General features: G+C 37.6%; 1 protein-coding gene across 1 annotated transcript in view; it reads right to left on the bottom strand.

Moving 5' to 3' along the window:
* The window catches only part of LOC148952551 (gem-associated protein 5-like), a 73,053-nt gene that overhangs the window by 30,568 nt on the left and 27,043 nt on the right, over window positions 1–15,442 (bottom strand). The window contains exon 4 of the mRNA XM_089089009.1: window positions 14,530–14,728. Coding sequence (XP_088945135.1) covers window positions 14,530–14,728 — 199 coding nt within the window. The remainder of the gene's footprint in view (window positions 1–14,529; window positions 14,729–15,442) is intronic.

The following is a 15,442-nucleotide window of genomic DNA, read 5'->3' as shown; positions in this document are numbered from 1 at the left end:
TAGGCAGCGCAACAGCACTGCCTAATAGTAGAGTCAATCTAAGGTTTAACCCCAAACAAATTGCAACAGTTTTGATTTTGGTACCATTTAAACTGGAAAAGAATTCTCTACAACATAAAGAAAAACGGTCAAAATCCATCGTTTATCGACTTTTCTTCTAAAATACGACTTTTTAAAAACATATTAATTTTCACTCATAGAAAGTCGGTAATAGATAATTCTGTTCCGTAGATCACGAATATACACTTTTTTTTGTTTCGAACGCTCAAGTTCAGTCCCCCCCCCTCCGTCTCAAACCAATAAATCAAGCGTTGATATAGGTTTAAGAGCAACACTAGGAAAAAATTGGACTGCTAATGCGGAAAAGAAGTCGTGTCCATATTAATTTACCACCACAACCACTCCCCGCTCCCCACCCTCCACCCTAAACGTGATCACCCCGAATTCTTAGAATCCAGTAAGCAACCTCTCACAACTAGATAAATCATTGATTTGAACTTAAACAAAAAATCACGGGTAATCTGAAATTGCAAAAAGATTAAAGATTCATCAAATTTATTCAATTAATCAAATTTCTTCATTATCTTTGATTTAGACCTGAGCTTCAGAGCAGCTAGTCCACTTGCACAATTTACAAGCAATGTCGTAATCAATGCTATTTCGATGACAACTACTCCGGTCACTACCACAGGATCCCTTGCTCTCACAGTTCACGACAGTGAGAACTTTCTTTGGTGTCGCTGGAAAATCCATCAGGATAGGGTACAACATGCTGTTCTGGAGGGGCAGAGCTCTGAAGTCCAATCCAATCTTGTACTTGAAGATAGGCTCGGAAATAGTGAAATTTTGCTACTTATAAAGTAGGAGGTAGAACTTTGGGATGGACAAAAGTTGCAGTCGTTGCTATTTTCTGCTGAAAGACTCGGTGTCGGTAACTGCCAAGATTGTCAGTAGATTTTCCACCTTACAATATAGAAAGTGCAGACCCTCCCGCTGCTTTAATCTCTTCTTTCGAAGCATCAATTTAAGAAAACGTTGAAGCATTTTCCCTAAACTGTTCGTTGTCTCTCAGCCGCTTTAGCACAATTCCTTTGCCAAGTCCATTCAGACTGGAAGTAGTGTCACAGCCTAGAACTAGTGAGGGCAAAAAGAAGCAGTTTGAAGGTTTCAGTCCCAATCTTCTTAACAATTGCTTCGATACCCAAAGCTGGACCTGAAGTGGTTGGCTCACTGGGCTGTTAGACCTTGCGGTGCTCAAGAATACAACGATAAAGTAAAGACCAACACGTCGGTTGTATCGTCAACGATAACTAAATTGTCCCAAGTCTTCGAACACTCAACCACTGTAAGCACAATAAGCAAGTCAGCACCAGCTTTAGCTTGGATGGTTCTCAAACAATCGCCTCTTAAATAATCAGAGTACACTTACGAAACGGGCTTTATTCTTTTGGCACGAAAAAAAATCCTCTTTTTTGATGGTCAGTCTCATTTCCGGGATAGACAGTACTTCCTATCCAGTAACACGTTTTCGCTTAAGATGAGTCATATCTATTGTCGAAGCAGCGATGTCGTAGACATCAAAGACAATAATGCCGTTTGGATATTTGGCCGAAACAAAGTTCTAATATCAGTCGAAGATCTCCGAATAAGTTTCTTTCTTAGCCCAGGGAGTCCCGTGAAGCAAAGCACCCACGTCTAAAACGTAGGTGCAATTCAGACTAGTTTATTTGGTTTTCGGAACGTTCCCAAATCATCAAAAAGCGACGCAGGATAGGAGCAAAGTTCATTCAAATGAAGATTATTCGCCCATATTCAGTCTTTTTTATATAACTCGAAGACCCTGAGAGAGCAATGAAGGGTCTAAGGAGAGCTTCCTCAGAGATTTCCCTACTGTTCCGTCAAGAATCTTCTTCTCGACTTCCACTGCTTTGTCGGCGTTCACGTTTTCTGCAGCAGTCATGCCAGTAGCAAGTCTTCAAAGTGATAGCGAATAACCTTCGAAAGAAGACGACTGCTCGACAAAGTCAATACCTATTTGTGTTTCTTTGCAGTCTCTCTGCTGCCTTGAAATACTAGACTCTTTGTATTAGTCGCTTCTGTGATGAGAAACATCCGTCAGTTGTTGCATCAGAAAATTAACGTGAGCACAGGCTGAACGTCACATTACCCACTAAAGTCTTTGTATTTCCGTCACTCCTATAACTCTAGTCAATCCAGTTGCCGTTTTCATACTTCTCATCAGTTCTTGTTCTATGATCAAATCTGTAGATAAACCGACCCAAAATCTGTCCAATCTTCTCACAACGAGCAAACCTTTTTTTAAAGACTGGAAAAGTGTAGGGCTAGTATGTTCAGGTCTGTTCATCGGCTGTAGGTACAGCCTCGCCAACTTCGTGTAGTTGTTGTTGAACAACCGCTCCGAGGTAAGGAAGCATGTTGGAAACAGCTTGCAAATGAAGTTTACGAACACCAATGTCCAAGGTGCCAGAAAAAATTGACCTACCTAAAACCGTCATTGAAGTTTAACCTTTGAAAGGATCGATCAACCAAACAAGGAATTCTTCCTTGAGACATCAGGGCTAGATAGCATTCTTACTTATTTTTGTAGATTTTTTTTTTACCAAACAGTGTCTGAGTAATTGAGAATGTCCGGTTAAACCCATGTCCGGTTCAACCTCGACCTCCACTATGTGAAACTGGGTTCCATGTGCATTAGAATCTGATTGCTTTAGAGTATGACTAACATCAATTTCTTCAGATGCTTTTAAAAGCTTCACAGGACATTCTTGTCATACCTTACGTATAACAATAAAGTTGCGGTTATCCCCGTATACTTCGATCATTCTAGTAGAGAAATAGTACTTATTGACAATAAAATTTATCCTTACTTTTGATGGCTCATAGTAAAACATACCCATCACGTCCTTTCACTATTTAGCTATGTTTGGATTTTAGCCTGGCAAAACCTACCTTGGATCTGGAATGTAACCAAAAAGTTAACTAGAGGCCAAAATTGATCAGTAAGCGTACTACTTATATGTTCTTTCAAACTCAAATGTCGGCAAAATCGGTCAGCTTGTTCTTGCGCATCATCACGTCTATTGAATAATTTCTCACCAAGAGCGTTGAAGAACATCGCAGATTCGGTGTAATTCTGAGGACTGTGCAAAACCATTTATTTGACTGAGTGTGCATGGAGAGGGGGGGGGGTGATATGAAAGATACTACGACACGACTTTTTCCCAGCATTTAGCATAGGAAGTGTAAATTTTTTTGCGTTGATCCGACTCCGTGTAATATCCAACGTGCATTAATGCACACTTTTTCTCGCGCGTGTGTTTTTATGGGGGGGGGGGGGGCAAACGAATCAAGGATGGCCAAAACACAGAACTGAATCTATATTCGTGATCTATGTACCAGATTTTCTTATGACCGACTTTTTAGAAGCGCAAATTAATTCTTTTTTAAAGTCATTATTTTAGAAGAAAAGACGAAAAAACGTAAATTTCGCCTCGACCAATTTTGGCCGATCTTTTATATGTTGTAGAGAATGTCTTACGGTTCGAATCATACCAAAATCAAAACTATTACAATTTGTTTGAGGTAACCCCTAAAATTAATTTAGATTGACTGTACTATAAGTAAAGAACGACGTTAGCACAATGTATTATTTGTTTAGTTAGACCAGGGCACTGGATGGTAAACAGACCCTCCCCCGCCCCCCTTGCACCCCATCATTTCCACCAACACATCCAATCAAAATTTTGGGATAAACATTTTGTTAAGCGTAGTAAAAGGGTCCAAAAATTATGCTTTTAAGGGTGACCCCCCACCCACCCCACAGCCTCTAAGGCAAGAGTTGTAAGTTATGCCATGGGGGCATATAAGATTTTCATAGAAAGGGTGGTCGTATAAAATTCGAAGGAGGCTCGTTGGCTTGGTAATCAGAAGTTAGAGAGCCCTTTTTAAGATTCAATTGTTTTAAAAGACAGCTACCCCTCCCCCTCCCACACGTCGTATTTTCTCAAAATGCATCCAATAAATATTTCAAGATATGCATTTTATCCAAATAGTCCAAATATCATAGAAAAAAGATTTTAGGATTGCAACTAACCCCCAGGGCCTGGGGGCAAGAGTTGTAAGTCATGCCCCGAACATTTAAGATTTTCATGGAAGAGATGGTTGCATAAACTTTAGATGAGGCTCATTTGGTTGAAAATCGGAAGTTCTAGTTCCCTTTTAAAAGTCAAAAGGGACGAAGGGCAACTAGTAACTCCCCCTCCCGACTACCCCTCTTTTCACCAAATGCATCTGACTGAAATTGGGAAATAACCATTTTGCTCAAAATAGTCCAAAGAACATATAACAGGGGTTGACAAAACTTCCCAGAGCCCTGGGGCAAGGGTTGTAATTTATACCCTGAGGGCATATAAGGTTTTTATGGAATAGGTGGCCATATAAACTTTAGATGTTTAGAAACTTTAAAGGCTCATTGGTTTTGAAATTGGAAGTTATAGGGTGAGGGCAAGCATCAGGGCAAGGGCTGTAAGTTAGGCAATTCGTTCATTGCTTACATATAGTACATATTATTGAGAAAGGTATGCATGTTTGACTTCTACTTTCCCAAAATACAAAGGAAATTCAGGTGGGTCTTTCAGGGAATCTTGAGGGAATTGTTGAACTAAATCAAAACTCGCTATATGCATAAGGGTTGTCAAAAGGGCATAACTCAGGAATGACTGAGTACAATATTCTGGAATTTTTAGGAAATGATAAGGGAGATGATCAATTAACCAAAAATGCAGTATTTGCACGCTACTACTACTACAACACCCACTGCTTCTACTGCTACTACAGCTACTACTACTACTACTAATACCACTACTGTCACTAAAACTACTACTTCTGTAGCGAGTTCTACTACTGTTATTACTATTTAGTAGTTCAGGTTGAAATTCAGGTGGGTCTTTCGGGGAATCTTGAGGGAATTGTTGAACTAAATCAAAACTCTCTATATGCATAACTACTACTACTACTACTAACAACTCATCGCAGCACCAAGCCGCCTGAGGCCAACACGGCTACGCACGCTCCTCCTCCACCCCAATCTATTCAAAGCCTCCCTTTTTACACCCGCCGACGAAGTTCCCGTTTCCTTTAAATCTTTCTTTATGACGTCCTCCCAACCCAGACGGGGACGACCTGCCTTCCGTTTAGCCCCAGATGGCTGGCCGAAAAGAACAATCTTCGGCAATCTGTCATCCTTCATCCGAACAACATGCCCTAACCACCTCAACCTTTCTTTCATTATAGACCTAGAAAGCGATATTGAACCATATTTTTCGTATAGCCTGTTGTTTGAAATATGGTCAGTCAGCCGGGTACCCAGAACAATCCTTAAGCAATTTCTCTTGAAAACATCTATCAAATCTTCATCCTCTTTTCTGGACACCCATGCTTCAGAGCCATATTTAACCACTGTCATAACTGTACTTTCTATGATTCTAATCTTTGTCGGCAGAATTATCTTCCTATTCTTTCAGACTTTTTTTAACTGTGAAAAAACACCCCGAGCCTTGGCTATTCTATTTTTAACATCTTCACTGCTCCCACCATCTTTACTAATAATACTACCAAGGTAAGTGAAACTGCCCACCTGATCAATCTTTTCATTACCCAACGTCACGTTTTCATCTTCACTTATTCCTAGCCTTAGTGACTTGGTCTTCCTAACATTAATTTTCAAACCAATACTAGCACCCTGAACTCGCAAAACCTCTAAAACTTCATTCATTTTGCTCACACTTTCATCTAGGATGCTTAAATCATCAGCATAATCCAAGTCCAGGAGACTTTTTCCTCCCCATTTGATTCCATGGTCTCCCATTGCCTTTCTTGTGCTCCTTAAGACAAAGTCCATCAAAATGATCCATATAAAGCGGGATAGAATACAACCATGCTTAAATCCTGATTTAACATAAAACTAGCTGCTAACCTCATTTCCTACCTTAACCGCAGCATTGTTATTCTCGTACATAGCACTAATCACTTTAATGTATTTGTCTGGTATACCATACAAGGATAAAACCTTTACTAAAGCTCCTGTATCAACAGAATCGAACGCTTGCTCATAATCTATAAAACTGAGGACCAAAGGTGTTTGAAAACTTAGGCACTTCTCAATTATTAACCTACGAGTGAAAATTTGGTCAACACATCCTCTACCTTTTCTAAAACCGCACTGCTCTTCTCTTAAAACTTTGTCTACGGCATCTCTCAGTCTAAAAAGTATCATATTACTAAGCAATTTGCTACCTACAGAGACCAGACTAATGCCTCGATAATTACCACACTCACTTTTATCACCTTTCTTATAAAGTGGCTTAATTAAGGTTTTCATAAAATCATTAGGTACTTCCCCTTTTTCAAAAATCATATTCATAATCTCCAATAACTTATTTCTAACCTCAGAGCCACCATATTTAAGAAACTCATTTACTACCCTATCAGCACCTGGAGCCTTATTATTCTTTAATCCTTTTAGTACTGTTTCTAATTCCTCCTCACAAAACAAATCTTCCTTCACATCCACGGTATCACAAACTTTTTCATTTTCCTCTATATTTTTTCCTGCAACTCTATCTCGGTTAAGCAAATTCTCAAAATGTTCGGCCCATCTCGCTTTAGCTTTTGTCTTATCGCTAATTGCCACCCCATTCCTATCTTTAACTGGGACAAGTCCGGATTGACTACTACCTCTCAATTTGTTAACGTGCCAGTACAATATTTTACTATTATGCCGTCTAGCTGCATCTTCTAAATCCTCGGCAATTTTATCCATGGCCTCCACTTCACACCTTCTTAGTTCATATTTCAATGCTTTCTCCACTTTCTTTACATTTCTTTTGTTTTCATGTGATCTATCACTCAGATAATTCTTGTACAAGTCCTTTCTCCTTTCTATTAAACTTAAAGCTTTTTCACTAATATTCTTAGCTGCAGTTCTAGCTTTCTTCCCTAATACACCTTCAGCAACTTCACAAATTATTTTTCTAAAATTATTCCAACCATCTTCCACATTATCAAATTTTAAACTCTCAAGTTTAGTATTCAACTGTTCCTGGAAAGTTTCTCTCAAATTCTCATCCTGGAGTCTACTAACATCATAACTTCCCGGGAGGTAATTACCCTTCCAATATTTCAGCTTTAAATTAACCCTTGACACTACTAGATGGTGATCTTTACTTTTAACATCAATAACAGCACTCCTGTATACCCTAGTATCTTGTATTGATCCAACCAGTCTTCGATTTACTATAACATAATCAATAAGGTTTGCTGTCTTACCATCACGTGAATACCATGTTAGCTTATGAGCCATTTTATGACCAAACACCGTATTGGTTATAACTAGATTGTTATACCTACAAAATTGCAAAAGTCTGTATCCAATACTGTTTTCTTTTCCTACACCAAATTTACCTAAGCTGGGATACCATCTATCCATATTTCTACCAACCTGGGCGTTAAAATCTCCCAGCAATAACATCATATTTCTACGTGGGACCTTGTCTATTTGCTCCTGTAACTGTAAGTAGAATTCATCTGAGTCACTAGTATCTCCATCAGTCGTTTCTACAGGGGCGTATACTACTATAACTGATACCTTGAACTTACTAGTCATAAAATGAGCAATTAGTATTCTATTATTAATACCTTCCCAGTCTAAACAAGACTTAGCAGCTTCCTTATTCATCATGAGCCCTACTCCCTGTCTATGTAACCCATCCTTCCTGCCTGAGTAAACAAATTCTATATCACTTATTTTCATGTGTTGGACCCCTTGGATATGAGTTTCTAAAACTCCTCAAAGATCCAGTTTGACTCGTCTGAATTTGTCAGTCAAAATGTCGATATGATAGTCATTTTGTAATGTCGCAACATTCAAAGTTCTCATTTTCATGTTCTTTAAATCATTGAAATTATTTTAACATCAGGAAAAGCAGTGATCCCGGATACCAGTGCAGGACGGGGATCACATATCTTCTCAAGTCTACAACGAAGTGCTTAAGCTGGCTTAGAACCGGACAGCAAGAAGTCCCTGGGACCTCCATGAATGGAGGCTTTGTGCAATCCTGGGCCCATCTTGGTCACAACATGGTTTTCAGCGCGTGGCGATGCTCTTCTATCAACACGAGTCGAAATCCTGCACAGACAATCTCAAGCCTATTTCCTCCGACTCATTATATATTCATGCCTACAAATATTATGCTACAACGGGGAGGCAACCCGTAATAGATAAATCAGCTAGGAAGAGGCTTTTCAGCCCAAAGACGCCCATCAAAACATACCACGCCCAGAAGAATTGTCCATTAGTCAGACTCCCGTGCGAATGCTTTTTCGTCTACTAGGCTCTAGTTTCTTCGAGGGGAGCCACCCCTCAAGTGAGAATAGAGTTTACTGCAAGGTACCCAGTCTTGCTGGTACCCTAAACAGGTTGAGTCAGCCCTTTACAGAGGCTGTTGTCCATAGATCTGGATTTTCCGCCCTGTCGCAGTTGTCCTCCTATAGAGGATCCTCCCGCGATGGTGTTCTGCATCACCATGCAATTTAACCCATTGCTGGGAGAAGGTTTGCGACTCATGGAACTTGTGGATAAACAAGTGGGCCCTTTTGAGTGTACATTTGAGGGACCTTCTTCCTCCTCCGCCTGTATTTATGACCCCAGGCAAGGGTACCCCAGAGTCTATTATGGACCCCCAGGGACAAGGTCCCCCCTTGGTCCATGCCTCCTATGGAGGTACCCTACATATCTGTAGAGCGTTCCCCTATCGCCACCTGGGGACATGCTGAATGGCCTGGGGGAGGCCAGATAAACGGATCACTTATATATATATATATATATATATACATATATACATATATATATATATACATACATATATATATATATATATAATAATAATAAATATCATTTAATTCGACGGCCTATGCTGTTCTTCAAAATAGAACCCATGTGGAAAGAGTGGCAAATATATTTGATAAATATCATTTAATTCGACAGACTTTGCTGTTCTTCAAAATGGAACCCAAGTGGCAAGAGTGGCAAATATAATTAATAAATATAATTTAATTATACGGACTTTTCTGTTCTTCAAAATAGAGCCCTAGTGGCACGAGTTGCAAATATATTCAATAAATATCATTAAATTCGACGGACTTTGCTGTTTTTCAAAATAAAAGCCAAGTGGCAAATATATTTAATAAATATCATTTAATTTGACGGACTTTGCTGTTCTTCAAAATAGAACCCGAGTGGCAAATATATTTAATAAATATCATTTAATTCGACGGATTTTGCTGTTCTTCGAAATAGAAGCCAAGTGGAAAGAGTGGCAAGGATATTTAATAAATATAATTTAATTCGACGGATTTTGCTGTTCTTCAAAATAGAACCAAAGTGGCAAGAGTGGCAAATATATTTAATAAATATCATTTAATTCGACGGACTTAGCTGTTCTTCAAAATAGAAGCCAAGTGGAAAGAGTGGCAAATATATATATATATATAATAAATATCATTTAATTCGACGGCCTATGCTGTTCTTCAAAATAGAACCCAAGTGCAAAGAGTGGCAAATATATTTGATAAATATCATTTAATTCGACGCACTTTGCTGTTCTTCAAAATGGAACCCAAGTGGCAAGAGTGGCAAATATATTTAATAAATATAATTTAATTATACGGACTTTGCTGTTCTTCAAAATAGAACCCAAGTGGCACGAGTTGCAAATATATTAAATAAATATCATTTAATTCGACGGACTTTGCTGTTTTTCAAAATAAAACCCAAGTGGCAAATATATTTAATAAATATCATTTAATTTGACGGACTTTGCTGTTCTTCTAAATAGAACCCGAGTGGCAAATATATTTAATAAATATAATTTAATTCGACGGATTTTGCTGTTCTTCTAAATAGAAGCCAAGTGGAAAGATTGGCAAGGATATTTAATAAATATAATTTTATTCGACGGACTTTGCTGTTCTTCAAAATAGAACCCAAGTGGAAAGTGTGGCAAATACATTTAATAAATATCATTTAATTCGACGGACTTTGCTGTTCGTCAAAATAGAACCCAAGTGGAAAGAGTGGCAAATACATTTAATAAATATCATTTAATTCGACGGACTCAGGAATAACTCAGGAATGACTGAGTACAATATTCTGGAATTTTTAGGAAATGATAAGCGAGATGATCAATTAACCAAAAATGCAGTATTTGCACGCTACTACTACTACAACACCCACTGCTTCTACTGCTACTACAGCTACTACTACTACTACTAATACCACTACTGTCACTAAAACTACTACTTCTGTAGCGAGTTCTACTACTGCTATTACTATTTAGTAGTTCAGGTGGAAATTCAGGTGGGTCTTTCGGGGAATCTTGAGGGAATTGTTGAACTAAATCAAAACTCGCTATATGTATAAGAGTTGTCAAAAGGGCATAACTCAGGAATGACTGAGTACAATATTCTGGAATTTTTAGGAAATGATAAGGGAGATGATCAATTAACCAAAAATGCAGTGTTTGCACGCTACTACTACTACAACACCCACTGCTTCTGCTGCTACTACAGCTACTACTACTACTACTACTACTAATACCACTACTGTCACTAAAACTACTACTTCTGTAGCGAGTTCTACTACTGCTATTACTATTTAGTAGTTCCAACTACTACTTCTATTGTCATTACTTTTAAGGCTAAGAGAATTAAGATGAAAATTTCAAGCAGTATATGAGTATACAGGAGATCAAAAGGACATATCGACAATGGGATAGCAATGGTCGATTATATTTAGTTGCGTACTAACATTACAACTGTGACTACTATTGCAACTATTCATAAGAGTATAAAGGTAAAATTTTCAGGCAATTTTTAGAGAAGAAGGCAAAATGAATCAGAAAGCTAAGACTACTAATATTAATTCTACTGCTACTGCTACTACTATAGCTACTGGTGCTACTACTGCTACTAAAGCTAAGGGTATAAAGGCGACATTTTGGGCAGTATTGAACTATATTGAACTAAATCGAAATATACTATATCCATATTGGTTGTTATGAGGACGTATCAGCAATGCTTCAGGAATGGTTGATGGTATTAAGTTGAAACTTTCAGCGTGTGTTGAAGAGGATGTTGAAGAAAACAAAAGATGCTATGTGTATGCTGCTAATAATGCTATCAACGCTACTACAACTGATGCTACCGCGTAAGCTAAGTGTATTAAGGTGAAGCTTTAAGGGAATATAAAGTCGGATACTAAAATAAATGAACATGAGCTAAAATCGTATAGATTTTCAAAAGGATGACAAAGCAATCTCACAATAACTGTGAACACTATTAACTTAGACGTTTCAGGGTAAGTTGTGGCGGATTTTGAAAGAGCCAGAAGACACTATTTGTATACATTTTATACTACTTATACGGTTACTGTAACTAATGACACTAATGGCATGAAGTTGAAACTTTTAGTGAACGTTTAGGGAGACTCAATTAAACAATAAAAAAATGTATATGCATGCAGGTATTAAAAGGGCATATGAGCAATATCGCAGACAACGCTGCTCTATCATAGCTAGTAGTATCATTGAAATTTTAAAGGAACTGATTAGATTGGAAATTAAAAATTCTAGTGCCCTTTTTAAGATTCAAAGTGATTGGACGGCAATCAGCTCTCCTCCTTAGCTCATAATTTTCTAAACACTTCAAATCAAAATTTTGAGACAACCATTTTTTTTTGTCAGCAAAGCTGAACAGTCCAGTAACTATATCTCTGGGGCTACTGGGTTGGTCAACCCCCCACAGTTATGCAATTTTCCCATTATGCTTAGAAACTAAATGTTGCTTTAAAATTAAATCAAAACGCACTGTGTGTATGCTGGTTGCCAATAAGACATCTCAGCAATATCCCAAGAACAACTGAGGGTATTATGTTGAAAATTTTGGGACTACTTCTATTATTACTTCTGCTCTTAAAATTTAACGAAATCAAAAGAGTATATTTGTATCCAGGCTGCCAAAAAGCATGGATATAATTTTTTGGGAATAGTATTAATTTTCATGTTTCAGGTCAACTAGAGGAGGCATAAAACTAAATTATAGAATACTATCGGTACAAGATTTTCAAACTGGTATATGTTGTTAAAAATTGTTGAAAAAGTTTCTCCAGCATACAAATAGGAGGCCAAACTATAAATTCTTACAGAAAAACCGAAAAGATTTGACTGCTATTTTATTTTTCCCTGAAAAAGACTATGTCAATATAAAACGAACAGAATTTAATTTAAAAACATTCTGCAAAATCAAAATAGTCAAATAATCTCCCAAGTGTAAAACTACCACAAATCAGCATCAAAAAATAGATGAAACCCAAAACGAACGGAAATTACAATAAATAACCGAGTCGAACTCAAAACGAGCAGAAATTAACATGAGTAGAGCTCACAACCCCTATGCCTTCTCCAGGCCAGAACATAATTTGCACTTAACTGAAAAAAAAATCCAATGAATGTGCATTGTCAGTTTAATATACATATGCTGATATTTACTCCTTAAAGCCTAATTTTCGATTTATAAAAGATATAAAGTGAAAACATTTAGATTTGTTTTTTTTTTCAGTAAAGTGCAAATATGTTCTAGGCCTTTTCGTTTTGTACAGGCCATTGTAATTTCCGTTCATTTTGGTTTTAATTTATTTGTTGATGCTGATTTGTGGTAGTTTTGTGCTTCATAAATTATTTTATTTTTGCCCCTTTTTTGTTTAATGGACTTCTTTACTTTTCTTTGAAAACTTATATTGTGGAATTTTTTTTTAATTTATCATAAAACAACCGATGCCACCATGAATTTTACAATTTAAGAAAGATATGTAGAAGAATATTTGAGATTAGTTAAAAGAAATTTTTTATTTATAGATCTATACTACTTCCGCTGCTGCTGAAAACTAATCGAAGCCCCACGCCACCTTAGGCACACGAAGCTGAGGACGCTCCTTCTCCTCCCCACTCTGCTCAAAGCTTCCTTAACATCCCACTTCCTTTAAATCTTCTTCTCCTTGTTTGGATTAGCGCGGAGACATTGCAGCTGAGCTCTTACTCTGGGTCTCGTATTACCAAGCTGAGATCAGACCCACAGCGCCACTACAGGATGACCTTCAAATCTTTTTTATGACCGCTTCACACTCTATTCAAGGACGTCCCGTTTTTCGTTTCGCTCCTGCTAGATTGCCAAAAAGAATGATTATTGGAAGCATTTCATCGCATAGCAAAATGAATATTTTTTGGAAGTTTTGCGAGCTCATGGTGCAAGAATAGGCTTGCTTAGACTGGGAATAAATGAAAGTGAAGAGGTGATGTTCGGTAATGAGACGATCGATCAAGTGGATAGCTTCACTTATCTGGGTAGCATTAATAGTAAAAATGGTGAGTGCAGTGAAGACGTTAAAAGTGGAATAGCCAAGTCGCAGGGTGCTTTTTCACAGTTGGAAAAAGTTTGAAGTTAAGTCTCCGAGCCAGGATTAGAATATTAGTATTAGAATATGCTACAGTGATGACAGTGTTCAAGTATGGTTCCAAAACGTGGGTGCTCCGTAAGACGGAGAAGGATGTATTAGATGTTTTCCTGGGGCATTGTCTACCGATTCTTTTGGGTATCCGTCTGACTGATCGCATTTCAAACGGTAAGTTGTACGAAAAATGTGGTTCTATCCCACTTTCTAGGGCTATAATGAGACAAAAGTCAAGATGGAAAGATGACGGATTGCCAAATATCGTTCTTTTCGGTCAACCATCTAAAGCCAAACGAAAAACAGTTGTGATCTCAAAATTGAGGGGGGAGGTAAGGAAGGATTTAAGGGAATTTGGAACTTCTTGGGAGGGTGTAAAGAAAAGGGCTTTAAATAGATTGGGATGGGGAGGAGCTTGTGTAGTTATATTCGCCGTTGGCGGCTTGGTGATGCAGTGAGTTGTTAGTAGTAGTAGTAATATACCATCGTTCAACCGTAAACGTGACAAAGAGTCTTAACCCTTCTTTTATTATAGCCCTAGAAAGAGGGGTCAAAATATATCTTTCGTAGAGCTTGTAGTTTTATATACTGTCATTTAATGGAGTAACTGAGATTCTCCTTAGAAAATTCCTCTTGACAGTTTTCTAGCCTATCTTCTGGGTACAATAAACGCTATAAGGTTTTTCATAAAGTACACATGCTGTTAAAGCAGAGTCCGTATGCAATTCTAGCAAAAATCCTAGCTGTATGACCTAAAATATTTAATTTAAAATCTTAACCAATCAGAGCAAAGGAAAGATTTTTAAAATAAACGCTAAGAATACCACCGTTTGTAATTTACAGTTCTAACTACTAGAAGAATAGTTACCATTCGTATTTATTTTTTTTTATAAGAAGTGCACGAGAATGCCACTTAAACAAATTTTGAGGAGAATAAAGTAACCCGTTACCCTTGATTATTGCCAGTAGCCAGGACTTTGTAGTCATCAGTCCAGCAGAATTCACATACCCCTCTAGCCTCAGATGCCTGCCCATTATTAGCATCCAGTTGTTTAGGTAGCTGCAATATCGTGTAGTCCTCCAAGTTGTCGTCATCATATACAGCTATATCGTTTCCACCACATGCCCATAAATAATGCTTCTCAGGTTCTAAGAAAAAGAGAAGCCCTTTACTAACGACAAACCTACGAATATAGACATATAGGTTCGTAAAAATAAACAAACAATAGTAAAAAATAAAAGTAAAAACATCATCATATACCACTGTAAGGGTTTGTGGTTGGGGATGCAGGGAGAAAGAGAGAAAAACGAAGTAAAAACAAAAAAGCAAGAAAAAGAAGAAATTGACTATCCAGCGATAACCAAGCCAGAGAAACTTGCCATATGTAATAAGCAATAAAACACACAATTCCAACTTTACGCAGAGATATCAACCGCACGGGGGCAATAAAAGAAGTAAATAAAGAAGCATCCAGAAATCAAAAATTACTTTGCAGTTTTTCTGAATTCACTAAGCAAATGAAACTTTTTGGCTGACTCAGACAGATTGTTAGACAGTATGAGGAGAAGCGGTTAGGCAATTAAAGTCTGAACTGAAAGATAGATCAAAAAGAAATAGAAATATTACCAGAAATCCTACCAAATAATTAGCAGCCACCCTTGTCTTTTACCAGACTTTTATTTAAACTGCATCAACAAGTATTGATTTAAGGAAACCCAGGATTAGACAAACTATTGAGGAAATACGACAAATGACATGGAAACAAGCGAAGATGTAATAAAATTAGGTGGGGAGCATGGCTTGAGCAATTGCCTATTTTCTATTTTCCCCATTTCTTGCTTATTTTCTATTCTTATTTGTGT

Source organism: Artemia sp. Qi Xiang Cuo, chromosome 5 (genome assembly GCF_049724085.1).
Source record: "Artemia sp. Qi Xiang Cuo chromosome 5, ASM4972408v1, whole genome shotgun sequence".
Classification (NCBI taxonomy): Eukaryota; Metazoa; Arthropoda; class Branchiopoda; order Anostraca; family Artemiidae; genus Artemia; species Artemia sp. Qi Xiang Cuo.
The sequence above is the reverse complement of the archived record's forward strand: the minus strand, read 5'-3'. Positions and strand labels throughout refer to the sequence as shown.